This window comes from Stegostoma tigrinum, chromosome 33, assembly GCF_030684315.1.
Source record: "Stegostoma tigrinum isolate sSteTig4 chromosome 33, sSteTig4.hap1, whole genome shotgun sequence".
Classification (NCBI taxonomy): Eukaryota; Metazoa; Chordata; class Chondrichthyes; order Orectolobiformes; family Stegostomatidae; genus Stegostoma; species Stegostoma tigrinum.
Genome location: NC_081386.1, coordinates 6,575,141 through 6,600,945, shown reverse-complemented (window position 1 = coordinate 6,600,945; position 25,805 = coordinate 6,575,141). Strand labels below are relative to the sequence as shown.

The following is a 25,805-nucleotide window of genomic DNA, read 5'->3' as shown; positions in this document are numbered from 1 at the left end:
ATAGGGATTATAGTTGACCAGAAATGGAACTGGACTAGCCATATAAAGTGAGACTACAAGAGCAGGTCACAAGTTAGGAATACTGCAGTGAGTTACTCACCTCCTGATCCCTTAAAGCCTGTGGTTGTGTACAAGTCACAAGTCAGGAGCATGGTGGAATACTCATCGCTTGTCTGGGTGATTTTCACCATTTCAGGACAAAGCAGCCCACTTGATTGGTACCAAATCTACAAATATTCACTCCCTTTACTGCCAACACAAAGTAACAGCAGTTGTGCTATCTATAAGATGCACTGCAAAAATTCACCAAGGTTCTTTAGACAGTGCCTTTTCACAGCCACTACCATCTAGAAGGATAAGGGCAGTAGATGCATCACCACCACATGCAAGTTATTCTTCTCCAAGCCCCTCACCATCCTGACTTGGAGATGTGTGCAGTGTCTTCACTGTCACTCAGTCAAAATCCCCCTAACAGCATTGAGGGTCGACCTACATCGACTGCAGCAATTCAAGAAGACAGCTCACCATTACCGTTAACAAGGCAATTATGGGTGGTCAACAAGTCAAGACCCGCAAGCAAAAACCTGCGTCCTCTGAAAGAATAAAAAAAAGGCTATATTCTGAAGACCTGGGTTCAAATATCACTGCAGCATGTAACTGTGTATTCAATCTGTAGATTTGGAATTGAAAGCTAATCTCAATATGATAACTATTGTCAGTTATTGTAGAAGTCCATCTGGTTAACTCACCAACTTTAGGAAAGAGAAGGTGCCATCCTTCCCTGGTCTGGCCTGCATTACCGTGGGCCTGCAGTCACCTGCATTTGACTCTTAACTGCCCTCTGAAAAGGCTTAGAAAACTCATTCAAGGACAATTTCAGGATGAGTGACAAACTTAGGCCCAGCCAGTGATGCCCACATTCATGAAAGAAGGAAGAAAGAAATATAAATAAATGGCTTAGTTTCTTTAAGTTCCTTTTGTGATCTTTGAGGGCGGGGAAGATAAGGCTTGTTTTGTGCATAAAATAAGCAGTGGAAGTTACTTGGCAAAACTCCTCAGAGATAGTAAGAACTACAGATGTTGGAGTCAGAGATAACACAGTGTGGAGCTGGAGGAACACAGCAGGCCAGGCGGCATCAGAGAAGCAGGAAAGGAGCCCGAAACATCAACTTTCCTGCTCTTCTGATGCTTCCTGGCCAGTTGTCCTTCTCCAGCTCCACACTGTGTTATGTCTGGAGAGTGTCCTCATTGTCCAGCCAGATGTATCACTCTCTGCTTGGTGTTTGAGAGAGGCAAAGATTTCTCCCAGCATATTCCAGTAATCAAATAAAGTAATCACACACAATCGGAGAGTCTTCACAGTACTGTTAAATATTTCAGTCATCTGGGTAAACATTGTTTAAAAATTTTTTATGGTTTCATAATTTAGGTTGACTTTTTATTGTCTCTGATGAGATTCAGGCATGTCCAGAGATCTGGACTGAAGCAGCCATTTTTAAAATCATGGAAATGAGAATCGAGCATCTTTCTTGATCTGTTGTGGCCTCTCTCTCCTGTGTTTACATCACAATGGGTAGAACCCACAAAGTTTCACTTTTGCACCATAAACAATTAATGGATCCTTGGCTCTCCATTGATGCCTGCAACGCTTCTCCCATTGCAAAGGATCTGCTTGGTTATAAAGGTGGCACATTGCCAAAATCAGCTGGCTGGCTGGCTGCTAGTTCATGTTTTTGTTGCTGCTTAACTGCTTGGCTCAGATTTCCTGCTGATTGATGGGGAAACACCCGATGCTATGGAACATTTAAATCAGCTTTAACTGCAAGCATGACCACAGACAGATCGGCAACTGACCCACAAATTCTGTTGTTCAGCCTGAATATTGTCCCTGAGTGACTTGAAATAGTTCACTAACTAACTGTTGTTAATCATCTTATCTGTAGTGAAAGTTGTGCAGAACTGAAGTACAATGAATATGGAGACCCAGCTGTTTACTTGGTGCTCAGTATATTTAAGGATTATTAGTATTCTGTTATTGAGGGAAAGACATTAATGGTGCCGCAGATTTTTGAGAGGCACGGTGACCTCTTCTCTTCCAGTTCACTCATCTGTTTTGTAGCTCAGCTAAATCAAAGTGTGCTTCCCCATCGTATGGCTTTTTGAACTACTCATGCCAGTACATGCACAGAGACCAAGCCTGATATGGCAGAATCAGGCAGACATATTACACTGGGGTAGTGCTGTACTATTGGAGTTGCTGTCATTCAGATGAGATGTTAAACCAAGGCCTCACCTGTTCTCTTGGAGCCACCAAAGCTCCTTAGATGTTATTGCAAGAAGTGATGGAAATTCTTCATGGAGTACTGTGCGGTATTTATCTAACATTGAACTGTGAAGTCTAAGTCATTATAACGTTGCTTTTGTTGGACCTTGCTGTCTGTCAGTATGTTGTCACATTTTCTGCATTAAATGTGATTGTGACAGGTTCCCTAGTAATAAAATTTGTTTTCCTTTTACATTGACTTTCATCTGTAATATATTTGTAAGTCTTTTCATGACTTGCTTTTCCAAATTGCAGGTCCAGCTTGAACTCAGTTTGGGTATTAATCTGAGATAACAAGGTGTAGAGCTGGGTGAACACAGCAGGCCAGGCAGCATCAGAGGAGCAGGAAAGCTGACGTTTCTGGCCGAGACCCTTCTTCAGAAACAGGCCCAAAACGTCAGCCTTCCTGCTCCTCTGATGCTGCCTGGCCTGCTCTGTTCACCCAGCTGTACACCTTGTTATCTCAGATTCTCCAGCATCTGCAGTTCCGACTGTCATGGGTATTAATCTCGTAGCTTCCACATTGGGTCTTCAAAACATTGGGAGCACTGTCCTTATTGCTTCATTGGAGCTGTATGTAAACTCATAGAACAGCAACTCAGTTTGATTCTGAATTTCGTAATTTGAGATCATGTCCACTGCTAACTTTTTCAGGCTAGAAGCTGTTTGTTTCTGTTATGCCCATTTGCAAGTTTCAAACCATATTTTGGCCTTTCTTTTAAGTTATGCCTTTGCCATCTCATTTTGCCTCGCATCATCCATCCTTGTTATTTACTCTCTAGTGTGATCTGCCATATCATGATTTTCCCTTTTGACTTTTCCCTGCTTCTGTACTTTGAACCTGAAATGAAACTAATTTTATTTCCCTCTCTGCAGATGCTGCATGATTTATGGAGCATTTCTGGGATGGTTTTTTTTTCCTCTGATTTCTGTAATCAGCTGTGATTTTTTTGTACTTGTGTTATTTACAGGTCAGTTTTAAATTTCCTGGTCCAACAACATGTCTGATTTTAAAATTCTCATCTTTTATGTTTTCCGTGTTTTCACTTCTTGTTTCCAAAACCACCTTTTCCCCTTGCAGTACTCCATCTCCTGCATCTCTCATTTCCTCTATTCATGTCGATGCCTTCAGTTGTCATGAAGTTGAACTCTGACTTTTTTTCCCTAAATCTGTCACTCTTGATCTGATATAGTAGGAACTGCAGATGCTGGAGAACTTGAGATAACAAGGTGTAGAGCTGGATGAACACAGCAGGCCAAGCAGCATCAGAGGATCAGGAAAGCTGATGTTTTGGGCCTAGCCCCTTCTTCAGGTCTTTTGTGCTCATCCAGCTCTATACCTTGTTATCTATACTCTTGATCTGATTTTGACATTTTGACATTCCGTAAAACTTATAAAACTTATCTGTTTGATTTAGCTTCGCTCCCCTCCCTTCCAGTATCTTTTAAATAGTCAGTATCAAATTCTGGTGAAATTTCTTGGAACATTTTACACCATAATAGCTGCATAAATGAGGGCTATTACTGTCTAGGCCACTAGCATTCCAGAATTAACAAGAAAACCCAGTGGTCAATGGAAATTAGTGCCTCACATTTCACTCCCAACCTCCCCTCTCTGCCTTGCTCCAGTCTATGTTCTGGTTCACCCAAGGCCAGACTGCACTTCCCACCCATCTCAGCTCATGCTTCTTTGTCAAGCTCAATTTCTCTTTCACTTATGTCAGTTACAGTAATTCTGCAACAGCTGCACTCAGGCTGTGTTGTAAGTTAAATGAAAGTAAATTTGAGCACCCATCTGATCATGTCATCTATTCATCAAGGATGTCAGGTTAAGGTTTGTAGTGCAAGTCAGCTTGGCATTTTCATTATTTTTTTAGAACTGCATGACCTGAAATATGTAAGTCTTTCCTAATTTTGAACAAGATGAGAATTGCTTTCCTCACTCAGTGTGCTTGTTTCTGTGATGAAAACTGGAAAATGCTGATAAGTTGAATTAGTCAGAATTTCTCTTGGTTGTAATACTCGCTCTAGTTAAATACTCTGCTTACAGGTGAAGACCAGGTAAGTATGAGCAGATTCCCTGAACTAGATGGGCAGTCTGTATTTGAGTCACTGTTGGTAAGGATGGGAAAAATATTAATGTTGGAAGCAGGAATTATGTTTAGCATTTGCCCTGTAATTTTTTAGATCGCTTAGATTAAGCATCCTTTTGTTCTGCCTAAAACATGTGCCAAAGTTGCAACCTTAGAAGAGCTATTCCTGCTATGTTATTGTGACTTTTTTATTAAAGCTATTCTTATGGCCTTTTGTGCTATGTGTTTTCATCTAATCAGTCTCACCCTGTTTTGAACTAGCATCCTAGGTTTTAAAGGGCACTTTGGTGCCCATTGCTAAATGCCGGAATCAACAGTATTTCATTTCCTGCACCCTTGCATGCGTGTATTATGTGATGAATAGCCATGTTAGATGAGGAAATCTTTGTCTTTGGTTGCAGAATTGAACAGTTTGCCCAGATGTACAGCCAGAAAGTGGGTATTAGTGCACAAGTGTTGCTGAAAACTCTTTGGGGTGACTTTTATCTGAACACAAAGGCAAAGAAGATAATGAAAGGAGCACAGGTATGCTGATTATTTGCAGACATTTCCACTAAATGTGAACCTGCTTTTAAAACGACATAAGGCTTGTCCGAGACTAACAGTATTTGTTTTGCATGTCTACTTATCAGAAAGATACCAAGGCTGTATGAGCCCCTTAATGGCTCTTATTAAAATATTTCTAATATTTCTCCTGTACTGGTGATGATCCCAGGTTTGATTATGTATTACACTGCTCGCCATCTTTTGGTAACTTGGCCATGGCACATCTTGATTCCATGACCCCAATCTGCGTTGGAGCAATTAGATAACGTTCGTTTAGATCAATATCTAGTGATTCCTGCCACAAATTGGGTATCTGGATTTGGACGATATTAGCTTGGTTATGAAGCCGCTATGGTCATACAGCGTGTCAACATTCATAGTCAGAAGTCACATTTAAATACGGACTGTGTACTTCTGGATATCCTTGGATGATCTGTATACAGGAGGGGGAAGATTGGATGAGGTAAACAGGAAGAAGAATTTAGTGATAAACAGAGTGCAAGAATGTCATAGTAGCTTTGGAAATATTTAATGTTGTGCAACAATTTACCTGTAAAGATTTTCTTGCCAAAGGGAAAATTATTGGCAGTACACAGTTTTTAGCTGTTATGCAAATTTGATAATGTGCTCAGTTTAGTATAAATTGATGCTGTCAAAACTCATGACAGTAGCAATTTGGATACAACTTTTCACCTGCAACAGATTTGAGATTTAAGGTGATAGAGGGAATGTTAATTTTGTGTGGAATAGTTGAGCCCACGTTGACTGATTTAGTGAGAGCTTATTGGAAATTTGCAGCAGCCTTGCCAGAGATTTTTCAGCCGTTTCATGCCAATGGATACAAAATGGTGGCTAAAATTATGCAGCCCTTTATTTCTGATAAACTACCTGCTGCATTGAAATTCCTGTTGCTGAGAGCCCATGGGATCCAAGGACTTTGGGCAAATTGGATCCCTAGTTGGCTGAGAGACCAGAGGGTGATGGTTGAGAGGTGTTTTTCTAACTGGGAGCCTGTGTCCATTGGAGTCCAATGGGGTTAACGTTGGAACGTTTGATGTTTTAATTAATGATTTAGATTAGAATGTAGGACAATTGATCAATAAGTTCTCAGATGATGCAAAAATTGATTCGGTGGTAAATAGAGAGGAAGGTAGCTATTGATTACAAGATGATATAGATGAGCTAGTAAGATGGGTTAATCAGTAGCAAATGGAATTCAGTCTGGATAAATGTGAGGTGATACATTTGGGCAGAATAAACAAGGAAAGCAAATACATGATGGGCAGTAAGACCTGGAAAACACTGAGAATCAGTGTACACTAGCACCTTAAAGTATCAGGACTGATGGATAAAATATTTAGGAAAGCACACGCAGTGCCTCCCTTTATTAGCTGAGGCATAGAGTTTAAAAGCAGGAGGGTTCTGCTGGAAGTAGACTAAACATTGGTTAAAGCACAGCCAGACTATTGTGTGCAGTTCTGGAATCCATGTTACGAAGCGATGTGATAGCACTAGAGAGAGTGTAAAGGAGACTTGCCTGATGTTGCCTGGGCTGCAGAATTTCTTTTGTGAAGAGAAATTAGATGCACTGGCATTGCTTTCCTTGGAGCAGAAGAGATTAAGAGGGAACAGGATAGAGATGTACAAAACAATGAGGGACATGGAATAGAAGCCCTCCAGAGGAGATGAGGTCAGTGATTGTCCTGAAAACAGTGTCATAATGCTTGGTGTTGGTTTTATAGTCCAGAGAGAGATATGAGAAGTATCTGATAGTTGGTGCTCAGCCTTACCAAGGTAAGAGTTTGGTATATTAGACAATAATAAAAACACCACCATTGTCAGCAAGTTTGACAACAATATCAGAATTAGACTTGAGAAAGCAGTATGCAGCACCTTCAGAGAAGACAAGTTAGAGTAAGTGAGGGGGAGTAGAGAATTTAAATGGCTAATGTCATGCCAGTAGTTCTCAGTAGACATACGGGCAAGAGTCCGTAGGAGAAGAACTACTGAGGACAAGTGAAAAGGTCCACTACTATGTGGAGAGGCCCTGCCCAAAGAAGTGTGCATGGAGGCAAAGACAACAGAGAAAGAGTTCAATGTCATGCCATGCTCAAAATTTGTTAAGGTGGAGGCATAAGATGATAAAATGGAGTACTTTCCTGAAAACATTGGCTTCTGACCTTCCCCTTTCTGATGCTGAACAATGTGAATGCGCGCAAGAAATGGAATTGGAAGAACAAAAGAAAATAGAAAAAAGTGCTGGAGCACAGTTAATATCCAAGAGTTGTTGGAGCTGATGATCTTTAAGGCATGAAATGGCTAGAAAAGTTGTTTTTCATCAAAGTGTCAGATCAGATGAAGAATGAAACGAAACTCTGAATCAGAATACCTCTCTATATGTCTGCTCACCATTATGACTTAGACATATATTGTCAACACTTCAGTGTCACTGGTTCAGAAACCTGGAATGCCTTCCTTGATGGCATTGTGGGTCTACTTATTACCCACATCCCAGCTGCGAATTTAAAAATGTGATCAATCAAAAAAGTGGTTCAGTTCTAAACTTGGAAGCAGTAGTGTGTACTTTTTCCCAGAAATTCCAATAACACCCCTTTCTATGGGGCAGTTTTGAGTTGTGTGTGAGTACGAGAAAGTCATGATGCAGCTGACTCTGGGTATTACCTAGGAATTTGAAATTTCCCTCGGACAATTCCAAAGCACTAAAGCTTAATTAATAATTTGTAACATTTTCTGACCTCTAAGTCTGGGGCGGCACGGTGGCTCAGTGGTTAGCCCCGCAGCCTCACAGCACCAGGGACCTGGGTTCGATTCCAGCCTCGGGCAGCTGTCTGTGTGGAGTTTGCATATTCTCCCCGTGTCTGTGTGGGTTTCCTCCTGGTGGTCCGGTTTCCTCCCACAGTCCAAAGATGTGCAGGGTAGGTGGATTGGCCATGCTAAATTGCCTGTGGTGTTCAGGGGTGTGTGGGTTATAGGGGGATGGGTTTGGGTGGGATGCTCCGAAGGGCGGTGTGGACTTGTTGGGCCGAAGGGCCTGTTTCCATACTGTAGGGAATCTAATCTAATCTAATTTTAAAATTAACCCTAGCGTTCTATTTACATCCTAAACAATTGACTATTCATTGATGAAATATGCATGAAATTTCAAAAACAGATTATAAATTGCATGGTGGGTTAGGTCAAAATTGTGTTTATAAAAGATTGTACTGTTTTCTAGTGTGGAAACTTGTTCACAAGTACAGTTTTGAGAAAATGTTTCATCCTTCAGTAAAATGAGTGCAGCTCTCCAGTGTCCCAGAAAATGTTGAAGTGTATGAAGTTGAGAATTTCTGTGAACTATTTTCCTCTCCTGCCATAATTTTTGGCAGAATACTGGAACATCGAGTTTAAGAACAGCTGTTTTCAATGTGTTTTTATAGCTTCCCCTGGTCTTCCATGGCTGTAGATCCTTTGAATACTGTGAATGATTTGTCCCATTCTATGGTATTAAGATTTTCATTTTATTTGTAAAAGAATTAGTATGTCACCTTTTAAAGTTACTTTAATTTCTTTGTTGTTTAGTTTAATCTTTCAGTTAATTGAGATTATTTTCTCCTCCATTGCAGTCGAAAGGAAAAAAGCCCCTCTTTGTACAGTTAGTGTTGGAAAACATCTGGAGTCTGTATGAGTCTGTAGTTGTCAGAAGGTAAGAAATTTTACTGATTGCATTGTGTAGCTTTTATACACATATGAATGAGGGTGAATGTTATCTGTAAAGCCTCAAGCATATGATGTAGTCTGGGAACATTCCAAGTTGTAGGTTTTGATACTTGTTGCAGAGATTGATATTTCTTTCATTCCTAATTCTGTTAGGTTTAACAATGATTTGTTTTCTCCTTTAATATATTATTTTATAAACTAGTCACTGAGTGACTGGCCAAATTCTGTGCTTCATTTAAAAAAAAAGTCCTTTTTAATATTACAGCAGTTTATGTCTCTAATTTCAATGATTGAAATGCAAGATTGAGTCAAATTCAATCCTGTTTTGCTGAATATCATCAATAATATTACGTGAGATTTTTTTATTCCTGCATGTGTAATCAGGCGTTGTTAGTGAAGTTCAATAATGTTATATCCCAGCAACATACCAGTTCTTGACATCTATTTTAACAGCCATTACTGTGTACTACTTTTCTGTTTGTACACATTAATCTGTATCTGGGTTGCTTTTGCGTGCTGGTTCATTGTGTCCATTGCTGTCACGCTAGCTTTAGTGTCAATCATGCCATTCTCACTAACCATTTACACTTGGAATTTAAATACCACCCATTGAATTATTACTCGAGCAAAACCACAGTGCAGTTATGGTGTTAAAAACAAATTACTGCATTTATTTACCATCAGTGCTAGTTTAACCGAAATGAGCAAGCTGCTTCATAGGAACTGTCATTTTGGAAATTTTAAAAGTCAGTTTGGATATATGTTCAGAAGAAGTACCACTGCACTCAGAGAAATGTGTCAGGAGTGTTAGACGCGTGACTGCCAAGTTGTAGGCCCAAGATTAGCTGGAAGGAAATAGTGGCATGTATCTTGTGTAATATTCAAGATTTATATATGGCGCTAGTTCAGAGGAACATTCTTATAAAAGTATGACAAACCAAATAAAAGTTGTTCATATAGAAAAGGAAAAGGTTGAGTAGGATTCATGTTTCATTTAGGTTTAGTGGTGGTCTTAGAACATAGAACAGTACAGCGCAGAACAGGCCCTTCGGCCCTCGATGTTGCACCGACCTGTGAACTAATTTAAGCCCCTCCCCCTACACTATCCCATCATTATCCATATGCTTATTCAAGGACTGTTTAAATGCCTCTAATGTGGCTGAGTTAACTACATGGTATGACATTTTCCGAAAAGGTAAAGAAGACCAATGTATTCTGGCTATGATAGTTTCTGACTGTGATGAAGCTTTACATGGAACATGTTTAGTATATTAAAAATATTCTGAACTGTTGTATATGCTCATCAAGAATAATAGTCAAGTCCGACAGCAGAAATATTTATGGCTAATGCTCATAACAGTGAATTGTACTGCTTCAGCTATATAATGAAGACTGGAAGCCACTGTCTTAATAAAAACAAAAGCTTCTTTCTGTTAAAACCTTGTGCAGTTATCAACATTGTTTTTAGCCATGAGTTTCTGTAAATAGAGTTCTTAATAGTTCAGATACTCTTGTCTGTCTAGTTCTTTTGGCAGTAAGTGGGTTACAGAAGTTTGCAATGCACCTCAGCCAACTTCATTTAATGACTTGTTTTAATGGCCTGGATAATGTCTTAAAGCAGTGTGATGGTGCAAAATGGTTTAACTCCATGTGGTGGCTGTAGGATCTATGCATGTCAGTTCTTAATCGTGTTGGTGAGTTGTCAGGAAAATAGTGAAAAAGTCATTGTCAAGCTAAGTTGTTAGATACATGCTGTAGCATGACATGCATATGCCATATGAAATTACAGTGAAAATCTGGTGTTGAGTCATGCTCTTATCAGAGGTAACTGCTTGCGAATTATCCTGTTCCCTCCAATCCAACCCCACTAGCTCTGACCACTCTGAAATAGATTTATTCAAATGATTATATGAATTAAACACCTAAATCTTCCATGAGAATGAGTTGTAGTGAACTAATTAAAGACTCATTGCTGGATAGATGAGAGTTGAATGCTTTCTGGTTAGCCCTGAACTAGAGAACACTAATATTTTGTAATTGCTACAAAAAAGTTTCAATATTTACTCAAGAACAGTTTTTAGGTAGTTATTTATAGTCTAGTACCTAAAAGACTATGTTGAAAACTAGTATTGTGACTTGCCTGCATGTATTGCCAAGCAGCTATTTGTTCATGCAAAGTTAGCACTTTGGACAGACCAAGAGGTTGATACAGAATACCAAGTCAGTGGAAAAAAAAAAGTTATTGTCGCCAAGTAGTTATGTTCTGATTCAAGTAGCTTTGAATCATTCTCCAGACTATTCCACAGTAACCATGACTGCGTACATATAGAGGAGAATTTTGCAAACCCTTTAGATGATTCTCTATTTTGGTTTCAGTTTGGAAAAGGCTGTCAACTGCTGCACAGAAATATATTCTTGGATGTTTGCAGAGTTTTGCTTTTGGCCTAAGCAGTACCCTGTTTACACTGAGATAAAAGCAATGAACTGTATATACTGGAGATCTGAAAGAAAAACCGAGTTGTAGAAACACAGCTGATCTGGCAGCATCTGTGAAGAGAGGAAAGAGATTACAATGTGGTGAATCTGTCCTGGGGAGAATGAATGAATGATTTGATTGTCATCTGTATTTTACAGTAAGAATAACAGTAAAATACAGTGAAAAGTTTTTCCACTGTCGCCACAATTGGGTGCCATTTTGAATATTTTAAGAATAAGGAGAAAATGATATATCTTAAAGAGAGTTGGTCAGTCCTGAGTCAGCTCATCATCATCGACACCTGCACTGCCATCCCTCCTCCATCACCTAGCCGCCATCTACAATGGACCCAACCATCGTTGAAGTCGCCACTCTTAAGGCGCAATCTTTTGCCCCTGAGCTGATTCTCCTCACCCACCGCCTCACTGTCACTTGTGCTGGACCCACCAATGTCAGAGTTGCATTTTCACTGCTGGGCCTACCTCGTCGATATTAACAGATGCCTTTCCAACATTCCAGTGCTGGTGGCAGCATAGCAACTAAGCAATGATGAAATAGCCAATGCTCATGCACCGTCTTTCGCCACTGGGCCTGCCTCACCGATGTCACTTCAGCCAAAGGACCTCTGCTGATTTCGATGCCAGGTGCCATGCACATCCCGGAAAAGTAAGTGAGTTCCGTGCTGGGATTCCTCACTACCTCTGATGCCATCTGATATCAGGACAAGAGGTTAAGTAAAGGAAAAGAAAAGTAAGGCAAGTTGGAAGGGATTCTGAGGAACAGGCTTTACATTTATTTGGAAAAACAAAGACTGGTTAGGATAGTCAACATGGCTTTGTGTGTGTGAAATCATGCTTCATTAACTTGATTGAGTTTTTTGAAGAAGTAATAGAGGATTGATGAAGAGCAGTGGATGTGATCTATATGGACTTCAGTAAGGTGTCCAACAGGGTTCTGCATGGTAGACTGGTTAACAAAGTTTAGATCATGTGGAATACAGGGAGAACTAGCCATTTGGATACAGAACTGGCTCAAAAGTAGGTGACAGACGGCAATGGTGAATTGTTCTCTCGGACTGGAGGCCTGTGACCAGTGGTGTGCCGCAAGAATTGGTCCTGGGTCCACTAGTTTTTGTCATTTATACAAATTATTTGAATGTGAACATGGTAGATATGATTAGATGAGACCAAAATTTGTAGTAGACTGGACAATGAAGAAGGTCATCTCCAAGTACAGCGGGATGTTGATCAGATGGGCCAGTGGGTCAAGGAGTGGCAGATGGAGTGTAATTCAGATAAATGTGAGGTGCTGCATTTTGGAAAGGCAAATCAGGGCATGACTTTAGGGTCCTGGGGAGTTTTGATGAAGAAAGAGACCTTGGAGTGCAGGTTCATAATTCCTTGAAAGTTGAGTTGCAGGTAGGCAGGATAGTGAGGAAGGCTTTCAGTAATCCTGGCTTTATTGGTCTGTGCATTGCGTATAAGAGTTGGGAAGTCACGTTGCAACTGTACAGGAAATTGGTTAGGCCATTTTTGGAATGCTTCATTCACAGATGGTCACCCCCTGCTGTAGGAAAGGTGTTGTTAAGCTTGAAAGGATTCAGAAAAGATTTACGAGGAGGTTACCAGGGTTGGAGTGTTGGAGCAATAGAGAGAGGGTAAATAGGTCAGGGCTATTTTCCCTGGAGCGTTGGAGGCTGAGTGGTGACCTTAGAGAAGTTTGCAAAATCATTTGGAGCATGGATAAAGTGAATAGCCAAGATCTTCCCTAATGTAGAGGAGCCCAGAACTAGAGGGAGTAGGTTTAAAGTGACAGAGGAAAGATTGAAAAAGGACCTAAGGCAGAGGATGATGCGTGTATAGAATGAGCTGCCAGAGGAGGTGGTGAGGCTGGTACAATTACAACATTTAAAGGGCATCTGGATGGATGTATTAATAGGAAGGGTTTAGAGGGATATGGGCCAAATACTGGCAAATGGGACTAGATTAATGTAAGATATTTCGTCAGCATGAATGAGTTGAGTCAAGTGGCCTGTTTCCATGCTGGACAGCTCCCTGACTCTAGAAAAGAGAAAAAGAAAAGCGTTCAGGACATGTATGTATAGCATAGTGCTTTCTATTCTAGTTCATTTTAAAATGCTTATTTTATGTGGCCAAAACTGTCTTAAAAATTTCACCAGAAAGCCTGAGCTCAAATTTAAAGCCTGAACTTAAACCTGAATTTTGTTTGTACAATACCTGTTACTCTTAACTAGTGGGTTGACTTGCCAGCCTAGGTAGGTACAGTGTGAGCATGGTCCTGGTGTCATTAGCATATTTTAGCGAAGCTTAGATATGTCTGGCTATTTTAAAAAGTTCTTGTTGGATATGTATGAACAAGGAGCAAGAGTAGACCATTTGGCCCGTCAAACCTGATAAGTAATATCATCATTGATCTGATATTATCCTATTCTCCACATCCCTGCATGTCCCTGAAAGCCTTTTATCCTCTTTGTAATTCAGAATCCACCTACATCTGCCTTAAAATACTAAGAGATTCAGCATTCACTGCTTTTTGAGGAATGGAATTCCAAAGTCTTGCAAGCATCTGAGAGGAAAATAATGTTTCCTCATCTCTGTCTTAAGTGGCCAACCTGTTAAATTTTAAACTGTGTCCCTTAGCTCTAGATCCTCCTAAGAGAGGAAACAGCTATTCCAACATTCACCCGCTCAAGTCCCTTCATGATCTTAAGTTTCAGTTGTCTGAACACTACAGGCTTTGCCTTGCTAGTCTTCATAAGGCTGTCCAAGTATTGGTCTAGTAAGCCTCCTGCGAACTACTTCCACCTTACTGATGTTAGGCCTTTGTTCCTTTACTCTCCAATCCCCACATCACTCCTCCTTACTTTGTTACTCCCGTCCCCTTCACCGTTTTGTTAGGCCTTTTCTTCACCTTTGTAGGATTGCCAACTCTGGGCATATTTCTAGAAGTCCTATTACATGGACAGCTGTTTCTCTACGCCTAGGCCATTATTGTGTATTTTGCTAGCTCATAAGTGAAAAGTTCAGTCAAGCAAATTTTGATGCTGCTTCTTTTGGGTTGCTCACAGCATTGTCCAGGGCTAGATCTTGGAGGCTTCGGGACAACCACAGACAGTGGCAACCCCAACACCTCCTTTCCTCGCTGGTCCTGGAAACAAGCCAGTGAATCAAGTTCCACATTTCATCTCTCAGTTTTCCCAAACCTTAGACTCTGCCTCCACAGTGATAACAAATTACGAAATCTCCATATCCATGCTGACAAATTCTTCCAGCTCTACTCAATACCAGAAATATATCAAACTGGTGCATCAAGGTTGCCAGCATTGCTTAGAAAGGTATATTTCTCACTTCATGGCAGTTTCCTTCATAAGTAAAATTTTCTTGTGATATAGAACTGAAATCATGTCCTCCTGGATCTGTAGTTCAATTATTTAATTAAAATTCTATAATAATTGTTTAATGAATAATAATTGCTTTTGTGTTGCTGAGGAAAGCTAGATATTTTCCCAAACGGGAACGTTTGATAAGATTCAATGCTGACCTCGGAACTGGTGCTTGAAGACATCCCTGTGGGAAGGGACTGATGAAGTATTTAAGTGTGGAACTAATATTACAAATATAGCATGAAAAGTGGAGAGAAAAGAAATACCTTGCAATGCAACAAACTGAAAATGAGAGTTTTTTTTTAAATAGAGACCCGGATAACGTTACAAAGGATTGGAAAGTAGCGGATAAAGATTATTATTGATGGATATCTTTCAATGTTAGTGTGGTGTGTGAAATCTTTAACCTTAAAGTCATGCAGAATACTGCATGAGTCAGTTTGCTATGTTGTTTTGAGGAGAGAGCCCTCAAATTTAGAATGTATCAGCTCTGCAGTAAAGATCAATCCTGCATATCATGCTCCAGTCTACCCATGAGCAGTGCTGTGAGATATCTTTGGATTTAGAGTCAAGTGTGATGCTTTTTTGTTTGGCAGTGATATTGCAGTGCCAGTTAAAGTAATGATTAAATGAATATATTCCAGACAATACGTGCAGAAATTATTCCACAGCCTTTTTTGGCAGACAGACATTTACTAAGGACACCAATCAAATTTAAACGTACCTGAAGTTAGTTATTTTTTGAATTCTCCAGTGTTCATGACTGTGTATTGTACTCATTCATGCAATGATGTAGGACTGCTGGATACTAAAAGCAATAATAACCTGAATACAGCATTAAGCTAAACGTGAAATATGAAGCCCTTTTTTGCTGTCTTAAGTGAAAGTTGCCTCTGAACAGGCTTGCCTTTATGCATTCCTCATGATAATTTTTTAGTCTTGAATATGCCCTTCAAGGAATTAATGTCTTGTGCATGTGTGTAAACAAAAAAAAATCTTTTGTTCTGGTTTTTAGGGACAAAGAGAAGATTGATAAGATCGTAAGTTCGTTGGGTCTAACCATCCTACCTCGTGATTCACGCCATACAGATCCTAAAGTACACCTTAATGCCATTTGTACTCAATGGCTTCCTATCTCCCATGCTGTGTTGTGTATCCTTTAATTGTTTAACTTTTGGCAATTTTACTTTGTAACAGTGATGAATAATTGGCCAATTTTTGGCGATTGTGATTATAACTTTTGGTGAATTAATCTGTATAAATTGTTTAGAATGGTAAGTTAACCTAACAGAGTGACATTTCATAAATTTAGCATTTAAACTACAAAAATATTAAACTTAAGTTTTAAAAATCGAGAGAAGTGAATGTGTTATAGCCTGGTGTTCTCAACTGGGAATCATCTAAAATAATCAGTGAACGTGACGAATGTGATCTCTGCTCAATTCCCCAATACCTCTTTCTAACAATGTTTAAACTTGTACGCAAGGGACATGACCATTCGATTCATCCATCACTGCTCATGTGAGCTCAAGGGAGCCTTGTAGTTGCAACATGTGGCTACACTTCCTCGCCCAAGCCTTGCTCTGTGTGACCAGTGCCTGCAACAAGTTTCATCTTACCTAAGTAAAATGAAGGATAGGAGGTATGTTTAAACCCGTAATTAATATTTGTATGGAAAAATATTTGTGTTACAGGAGATAAGTGTTGTTTTTATGACATGAGAAAACAAACTCAACATTAAAAGATTGAGGAGATAGCAAGAACTACACATGCTGGAGTCATAGTCCTGATGAAGGGTCTAGGCCTGAAACGTCGACTCTCCTGCTCCTCTGATGTTCCCTGACCTGCTGTGTTCCTCCAGCTTCACACTATTGATTAAAAGGTTGGAAGTTGGTGGTATAGTCCATTGAAACTCCATTGAATTTATACTGCTGATTTGTTGCTTTGAGCTGTTAAGTTCAGGGATCTAGTGAATAGTTGCAGAATGATGTTGAGAGTCCAGCCATTAAGTTGCTTAATTTCTTAATCATCCTTTCGTGGGGTTTGGTGAAACAGTGGGAAGAGAAGCATATATCACTGCTAAAATACACAAGAGGCAGAGGAACCTGTGTCATATCAAAAAGTGCAGTTGTGTATTTGTTATCTTAATGGTTATATTTTTCTATAAATGGCATCCATTTTGGAGGATGTCAACACTTAAAGTCGTCTTTGCCAGCCCCTCTGGGGTCAACTGCAGATGGGGAGGGTGTGTTTCTGTGATAGCAGCGTAATTCATTTCTGGAGGAGGTAACTCCTGTAGGTAGAGCAGATGGTGTTTGCTGAGATGGGAGTATGGGTCACTCTGGATTCTGCGTGCTCTTTCTGCAGCTTGCACTTGGCCTCTATGTGCTCCACTAGGTGATGCTAGAGATGGTTGGAGACTTTACAGGTGCTGCTTCTCTAGTTTGTGCATTCAAAGGCAAGTGATACCCACATATCAGTAGGGATACTGCATTTATTTAGGGAAACTTTCTGGTGCCCTTGTGGTGTTCCCTCTGTACTTCTAGTGATCGCCTACCAACGTGAAGCTTGGAGTAGAACACTTGTTTACAGAGTCTTTTGTCAGGTAAATGGGCTTTTTGGCCTGCCCATCGTAATTGGTCATACGTGACCAGTGCCTTGATACCCTGGGGGTATTGGCCTGAGAGAAACCATCCAGGTCGGCACATTTATACTGCTGGTGGATTTGCAGGATTTTGCAAAGGCAGCACTGGTGATAACTTCAGGAATTTGAGGTTCCTGCTGTACATAGTCCACATTTCTGTGTGCGTACAGCGGGATGGGAACTATGGCTGCTTTGTAGATCATGAGCTTGGTGCTGGGTTTGAGGTCTTGGACTTTGAACTCTTTGTTCCTTAGGCTTCTGAAGCCTGCAATAGTACATTGGAAGGCAATGTTGAATTTCATCATTGTGGTCTGCTCACACCAGGATGGAGCCTCCAGGGTATGATCCAGGATCTCCAAGACCCCAAATGCAAGGCATTCCTGAACTGACAGTTCCTCCAAAACTCAGATGAGAGGAAAACGGGCCTGTCGGCATCTAAAGACCAAGGTGCACCAAGGAACTCATGACCTAAGGACGACTTAAAGTAACCATCATGATCATCCAGAGGCACAAACAATCTGGGATCTGAAACTTGTAGAATGTTGAGTTGTTGAACATAAGCTGTTGCTTTTGCTTCTCCACTTCACTGGTTTTATTCCAACGCACTGAGTATCCTGGGGTTTTTTTGCTTCTATTACTTAATTAGGAAAGAAATTGGGAGTACTCCATCCTATTTTGTAAATCAGAAATAAAATCAGTCTTGAGGCAATTGTACTGAATTTGATTATTATTCTTCAAGTTATTTGCATGCTGTGGTTTGGCAATGGATTGTCAATCCTTTCAGTTTTAGGACCTAACATTTATAGGTGTTTGTTACTTCTGATGCCCCCAAAGAATGTCTTCCATGGACAGTATAGCTGTAGCATGTACAGGTTATATCTGAGTTAATTGTTAAGACTTGGTTTATACCAACCCATACTTGATATGTAAGGAAACTCTAGCTGTTTTTGGACATTTTGTATTCTAATATAACATTGTGTTACTGTACCTTAGTGTGATTGGTACTGCTAGGTAGGATTGAGCTAGAGAGTAGGCATGATATGCTGTGTCCATTTTCAACTTTAGACTCTGAGAATGACTAGCTGTTAGCCTTTCTGTGCATGAGCACCCAGTGACGACACTGCAGCTGGGTTAGCTGGTATCAACCCAGAAGGGCGATATAGTTTATTCAATCATTGATTGGTCAGTAGCTCTTGTTATGGTCTATATTTTGTCTGTACTGTGTTGAACAGTGAAATTTGTTAAGCTTATAATGCAGCATAAGATATAGAAACAGTAGACCACACAACCTCTGAGACTACTCCCCCATTCAGTTCAGTCATAGCTGATCATTGGTTTTTACCTCTATTTTCCTGTCTATTGCCATATTCCTTGATTTCCCGAGACACAAAAAATCCACCTGTCTCAGTTTCTTGTATGTTTACAATGGAGCTTCATCAACTTTCTGGGCTAATAAATTCCAAAAAATTCAAAGTTGAGAATTTGCCCTATCTCAGCCCTAAATGACTGACCTGTTATCCTGAAATGGTGTCTCTATGTTCTAAATTCATAAGGAACCCTGTACGTTAAACAGTTTTAAAATTTTCATACTTCAAGACTACCTCGTAATCCTCTAAACTCCAACAAATATTGACCTAATATACTCAGCCTCTTGTCAGAGGACATGCCTCTCATCCCAGGCATTAACCTGTTGAGCTTTTGTTGCAGTTGCGTCTCCGGGGCATGGATAGAGTCGATAGCCAGAGACTTTTCCCCAGGGCAGGATTGACTGCCACGAGGCATAGTTTTAAGGTGTTAGGAGAAAGGTGTAGAGGAGATGTCAGAGGGAGGTTCTTCACCCACAGATTTGTGAGTGCATGGAATACTTTGCCAGTGGTAGTCGTGGAAGCAGAGCCATTAGTGACATTTAAGCGACTGCTGGACGTGCACATGGACAGCAGTGAATTGAGGGGAATGTAAATTAGGTTCGGTTATTTTTGGATTGGGATTATTCCACGGCACAACACCGTGGGCCGAAGGGCCTGTACTATGCAATACTTTTCTATGTTCTAAAACCGTGCGCAGTAATTTAAGGTATAATCTCACCAAAACCTGTAGAATTCTAGTAAGATTTCCTCATTCTTGTGCTGCAATTCCTCTGCATTATAGGCCAAGATGCTGGTCACCTTAATTACTAGCTTTGCCTGCATTGTTTTCCTTGTCCAAGTGTCCCAAGATCTCTCTGAACCACAGTATTTAAAATTTCCATGCCTTTCAAAAATACTTAGCTTTTCTATTCTTAACAAAGTGAATAGCTTCTCATTTCCCACATTACGTTCCAACTCCCAGCCCGTTTTCTGTACGTTTGCTTAATGTATCTACAGTATTCCTCCGTGTGTCCTCCTCTCAATTGGCATTTCACTGAGTTTTATATTGGCCTCAACCTGATCCATATTATTCTCTGAATTACAATAGATTGCAAATAGCTGAGGCCCGAGCACACATCTTGATGGTACTCCACCAGTCACAAGTCAGCTAACCTGAAAATGCCCCGATTCTCCTTACAGTATGCTTCCAGGCCATTAGCTGTTACTCTATCTGTGCCATTAATCATATCCTTATCCATGCTGTTAAATTACTTCCAAGTTGATTTCCTATCTTGCATACTAACTTACTGTGTGGCACCTAATTGAAAGCTTTGTAAAAATCTAAGTACACTGCATCAACTGGTTCTTCCTTATCAACCCTACCAGTTAACTTCTCAAAATCTTCTACATAATTTGTTGAACATTATTTCCCTTTTATAAAATTGCATTGATTTAACTGATCTTTCTAAGATTTTCTAAGTGCATTGTTAAGATTTCCTTAATAACAAGTTGTCATTTGGTAGTACAGAACTTGAATGTTGCTGAAAAAATTACACATTTTCTCATAAGCTTTTCATCTTGAGCTTATTGTTGTAATGAATGCAAAATGAAAAACTTCAATAAAATATGTCTTTTATCAACAGTACTAATAATAGATTAAAGCAATTTTCCAACAGCTGAGATCAGGTAACTCTAGCTGTAATTTTCTTTCTCCCTCTTTTATTATGGCAGAGTCCAGTATTTCTGGTTTAAATTAAATTAGTATACATTGAAAGAAGAAATGTAATGGATGACGTAGATAGATTTTCAAAAGGTGCTTTACTTGTCTTTCAGTAAGAGTCGGTGATCACGTTAATTGAATCATATTGAAGGGAATGTGACATTTGAAGCTGGTTAATGAAAAATGTGTGATTATTTTTGTATCTGGAGGACTGCCTGGTTGTGTACCCCAGGAGTCTTATTCAGATCATTTCTAGTCTCTGAATGTGATGAGCTGTGCAAAAATTTTGAATTGTGATTCAGCATAAAGATCTACAGATAACGCAAAAATGAGAAGCAAAGGCAAAATATTGAAGATATCTGGAAATCTAAAATGCATAAAATGTATTCCATGTTTTAAGAAAATCAAGAGGTTTGGGTAAATGTGATGAGTGACTTCAGGAAGACTTAGTTTTCGATGATGTTATCAGATTGGGGAGATTGCTGCCAGGTTAAATTTAATAGGAAGAACTATTTAATAAATGGTAAACTTCGCAAACAGTCAAGGGTTAAAGAGACTTGGGGAATGCAGGTAAACACTTTAGAAATGGAAGGTCATATTGATAAAGCTGAGGTTAAATAAAGGGAATCCCAGGTTTTCTATTTTAAAATATACATTTTTGTTATTGAATGACAACTTTAATTTCCTTGTTTATAGAAGGATGTAAGTGCAATGGAGGAAGTTCGGAGAAGGTTCGTTGAATTGATACCTGAATTAGTGTGTTGCCTTACAAGGAAAGGTTGTACAGACTGATCTTTAGAGACTGCCGTATTCAGTTGGAGATGTGGAGAAACATTTTCCTTGAGCATTGTGCAACTTTAGACCTCTCTGTCTCAGAAGGCGCTGGAGGCATTTAGTATTTTAGGCAGATGAATTCTTAGTTTGCAAGAGATTCAAAGATTTATAGACAGTAAATGGTAATGTGGAATTTGGAATGGATCATCTGTGATTCTGTTGAATGGTGGAGCAGGCTCGAGGGGATGAATGGCCTACTTCTGCTTCTAAGTCATATGTTTGTATAGATAGAGCTGTAGAATATGGAAACAAAGATATAATGTTAAAACCCTCTACAAATTGTTTGCTTTGTTACAGTTTAGCTGAGAAAGCTGTTATGCAACTCCTCCTATCTGCAAACCTATTGGGCGTCAAGAAAAATGAAAACTCAGTGAATAACATTTATCAGTCTGTTCACCTTATAATTGCCTAAATTTGCATAGTAAGAGGCATTGGAAAATATTGGAAGTAAATTCTGGAAAATATCAATAATCTTTTTCTGCTTGGAGTGCTGTCTTTGGCTATATTATCAATGCAGTCAAACATGTTTATTGTGTTTTTGTAATATTGTGCAAAATCTCAGAGCATCTCTGTGGCTTTTGTGGCATTAGCTGGGTAAACTAGCAAACTGGAGTCAATGCAAATTGGGGGAAAGTCTCTGCTGGTTGGAGTCAGACATGGCACAAAGAAATATGGCTATGGTTGTTGAAGGTCAGTCATCTCAGCTCCAGGATACTTCTATAAGAGATCCTCAGGGTAGTGTCGTAGTGCGAGCAATCTTCAGCTGCTTCATTAGTGACCTTCCCCTTTATCATAAGGTCAGAACTGGGAATGTCAATCATTGAATGTGCAATGTTCGGCACCATTTGCAACTCCTCTGATACTGAAGCAGTTCATGTCCAGTTGCAACAAGATCAGATCCTGACTGGGGCAGATATGTGGCAAGTAACATTCGCACCACTGAAATAACAGGCATTTATCATTTTCAACAAGAGACAATCTCACCATAATCCCTTGACATTCGATGGCATTACCATCCTAAACATCTTAGGGGTGACCATGGATGAGAAACTGAACTGGACTAGCCATATAAATAGTATCAGTGCTAATGGGAACTGCAGATGCTGGAGAATCCAAGATAACAAACTGTGGAGCTGGATGAACACAGCAGGCCAAGCAGCATCTCAGGAGCACAAAAGCTGATGTTTCGGGCCTCGACCCTTCATCAGAGAGATGAAGAGTCGAGGCCTGAAACATCAGCTTTTGTGCTCCTGAGATGCTGCTTGGCCTGCTGTGTTCATCCAGCTCCACACTTTGTTAACCATATAAATACATTGGCTACAAGAGCAAGTTAGAGGCTTTAAATCCAGGAGTATTTCACTAACCTCCTGACTCCCCAGAGCTTGTCCACTGAATATAACACACATCACGAGTGTGATGGAACACTCCCCATTTGCTTAAAAAAGAGTGCAGTTCCAATAACACTTAAGAAGCTTGGCGGCATCCAGGCTTAAGTAGCCCGCTTGATTGGCACCACAACCCTTCTGTTCATCGTCAATACTCATTAGCAGTGATGTGCACCATTAATAACATATACTGCAGAAATTTCCCACGACTTCTTAAACGATACCTTCCAAGCTCTCAATCACTTCTATCTAAAAGGTGAAGGACAGCAGATACATGAGACCACTACCACCTTCAAGTTCCCCTCCAAGCCACTCACCATCCTCTCTTGGAAATATTTTGCTGTTCTGTCAGTGTCATTAGATCAACACCTTGGAATTCTTTCCCTATTTGTGAGTCTACCTAAAGCACATGGCCTGCAGTGAGTCAAGAAGACAGCTCACTGCCACCTCTCAGGGGCAACTAGGGACAGACAAATTCTGCCCCAATCATCAATGCCGGTATCCCATGAGTGAATAAAAAGGAATCAGGTGAGCAGTCAGTGTTCATTGGGCTTTTCAGGGTCATAAGTATGATCTTGTTTTTCTCCCCTTCAGGCATTTTGTCTACCTGTGCCTTAAAAGCATTATGGCTTTCCCTTCTCAAGCAGAAGCAGCAGGTTTTTGTTGCTGCCCGTGTTGGAAATATGGTACAACAGTCCAGGTTCATCCATGTTAAAAATGTCTGTTTTTGCGTTTTCTTAAAGGCTTTGAGTGCGACCATTTTGGAGGCTTACCCATGATTTTGCACCTCAGCATGGCTTAACTGCTCCAGTTGGCTGGCACAGTGATATGATAAGTGTTTGCAAATTTTGGCTAGTTCAGATTTAGTGGTCTGGAACTTCAGCTTATCACAGGCATCCTTCTGTAGGGGATTTCATGTTCTGTTGGCCTGAATAGCTAATAACTTTGCTGTGACAGGAGTTTTGCATTTTCAGAATTTGATTCATTGCAATTTCACTGTAGCGTTCCAGGGCTTTCAGATTTTGCTGCAAGATGTGCCCAACAAATTTGTACGTATGAACAATGGAGATGGGTGTAGTAAAATAAATTACTGACTGTTGCAATAAAGTGACCTGTTAAAATAGAAATGAGCAAGGGCTGCCTGATTCTATTGTGTGAAAATTAGAAAATTCTGAGCAATTATTACGCCTTTCCAACAGAATGGGAGTTGTTAATATAGCACCGTTGCACCAGTCACACTGAATAAGTCGAATGATTAAGCATTGTCTGACAAACTACCAGTCATGCAGTCCAGCAATAAGGAACGGGTAAAGTGAACCATATGGTAAGGTGCTAAGCTCTCCAGACTGCTAGAAGTAATTGGGTATGTCTAATTTTGCGAGATTAGTTTTATTGGATATTGCCTAGTTTGAAATGTATGCTAACAAAAGCAAATTTAAAAAATGAAATTGCATGAGTTTGCTTCAAACATTTACATTGCTGTGAGAATTTGTTTCATGCTGTTACAAGGGGCATAATTTTAAGGTAATTGGAGGAAGGTACAGGGGAGATGTCAGAGGTAGGTTCTTCACACAGAGTGGTGGGTGTGTAGAATGTGCTGCTGGTAGTAGTAGTGGAGTCGGATACTTTAGAGACTTTCAAGCGACTCTTGGATAGGCATGCAGAGGATGGTAAAATGTAGGGTATGCGGGGTAGATTGATCTTTGTAGGATAATAGGTCGGCTCGACATTGTGGGCCGAAGGACCTCTCTGTTCTCTGTTCTATGTTCAATATTGTGTTTCTACTTCTGAAATATGGAGATAATCCAAGGATATAGTAGGAAACAATAACTTAAAAGATCTGTAAAATTACTGAGCAATTTGTATTTGTGCTAATTAAGTATGCTATAATAGTTACATAATTAATAGTGCATGTAACTATCGTGACCACTACCACCTAGAAGTTAAAGGGCATCAAATATTTGGAACAACACCAACACTCATAAATTCCCCACCAAGCCATGACCATCCTATTTTGGAAATATATTGCTGTTCCTTCAGTGTCGTGGGTCAAAATGCGGGAGCTCCCTTCTTTACAGCATTGTAGATCTACTTACAGCAAATGGATTCCAGCGGCTCAGTCGACTTCTCAAGGGCAACTAGCAATGGGCGATAAATTCTGATCTAATTAAGGGTGCCCACATCCCATGAATGAAAAATTGGTATCTTTTGAGATAACTCTAAATGCTGATTTGAATCTAACTTGTAAAATACCATTGAGAATGAGAGAGCTGTACAATGATCATCTGCCTTGCCAACTGAAAACAGTTAATATGTATTATGATTGATTGTGAAATGACAAGTAACTCACACAAATCCATTGACGCACTTTGGAATTCCTTGACAAAGCAGAACAGCAATGGTGTGCAACAAGCTCCCCAGCCCTTTGGATATTGCTGCAGAGCGGGTTGAAAAGCTCATGTGTGTTCGAAGCAGAAGATTTGATTCACTGCCTCCCCAAATCCAAGCCCTCAAACAAGGTAAATTGTCCTACCTACTTACAGAATTTTGGCACAGCTTGGTGAAGAAACAACTGCATTGTGTTAAATTGTTTTCCATGTATTTTCAAGCATTTGTTTGGTATGGTTCTTATTTTAAATTAATTTATATTTATTTCCAAATTAATCAGATAATAACTGAGTTAGTGTTGATTCTTATTTAGCTGTCCAAACAATTTGTGGTAATAATGGTTCCAAAAAAGTTGTGTTGCACCTGAAACGTTAACTCTGTTTCTTTCTCCACAGATACTGGCAGGCCTATTGAGTTTCTCCAGTAATTTCTGTTTGATTATAGTAAAAACTGCTTTTCTTGGGAATACCACTGTTTATAGTTGTCAAGTTTTCATTGCTGCCTTTGATCATTTCAATCAGTTTTAGAATATCATGGAACAGGGTGCAAATGTTTCTTCTCCTAATGAATCTTTCTGACAAAGTGATTTAGTGGCACAGTGAGACTTTGCTCGATTTTTCCAGGTAGCTATTCGGGCATTCAGCAAAATGCAAAACTGCGGTGCTTCTGCACAGACACAGATGTTACATATGTTGCATGTGTGCAGATGCAGTGACATTCAGAGTTTCGTGACCAGTTTAATCTAGCTGACATTGTGTTTGACTGATCAGAGTATTGTTTACACAATCTTCATGAGTTATAAACAGCCTAAGACCAGAAGAAACAGAAACAGGAATAAGTCATTTGACCAACTTGGTTACACTTTTCTACACTTGCCCATAATCCTGATTCCCTGCACATCCAAGGATCTGTTGATCTCTGTCTTTATCA

At 39.9% G+C, this 25,805-nt stretch overlaps 1 protein-coding gene across 3 annotated transcripts in view; it reads left to right on the top strand.

Moving 5' to 3' along the window:
- efl1 (elongation factor like GTPase 1) overlaps nt 1-25,805 on the top strand; it is a 246,108-nt gene that overhangs the window by 38,927 nt on the left and 181,376 nt on the right. For all 3 annotated transcript variants that reach the window (XM_048563067.2, XM_048563066.2, XM_048563068.2), the window contains 4 exons: nt 4,818-4,941; nt 8,586-8,665; nt 15,574-15,710; nt 24,884-25,006. In XM_048563067.2, the coding sequence (XP_048419024.1) occupies nt 4,818-4,941; nt 8,586-8,665; nt 15,574-15,710; nt 24,884-25,006 (464 nt within the window). The remainder of the gene's footprint in view (nt 1-4,817; nt 4,942-8,585; nt 8,666-15,573; nt 15,711-24,883; nt 25,007-25,805) is intronic.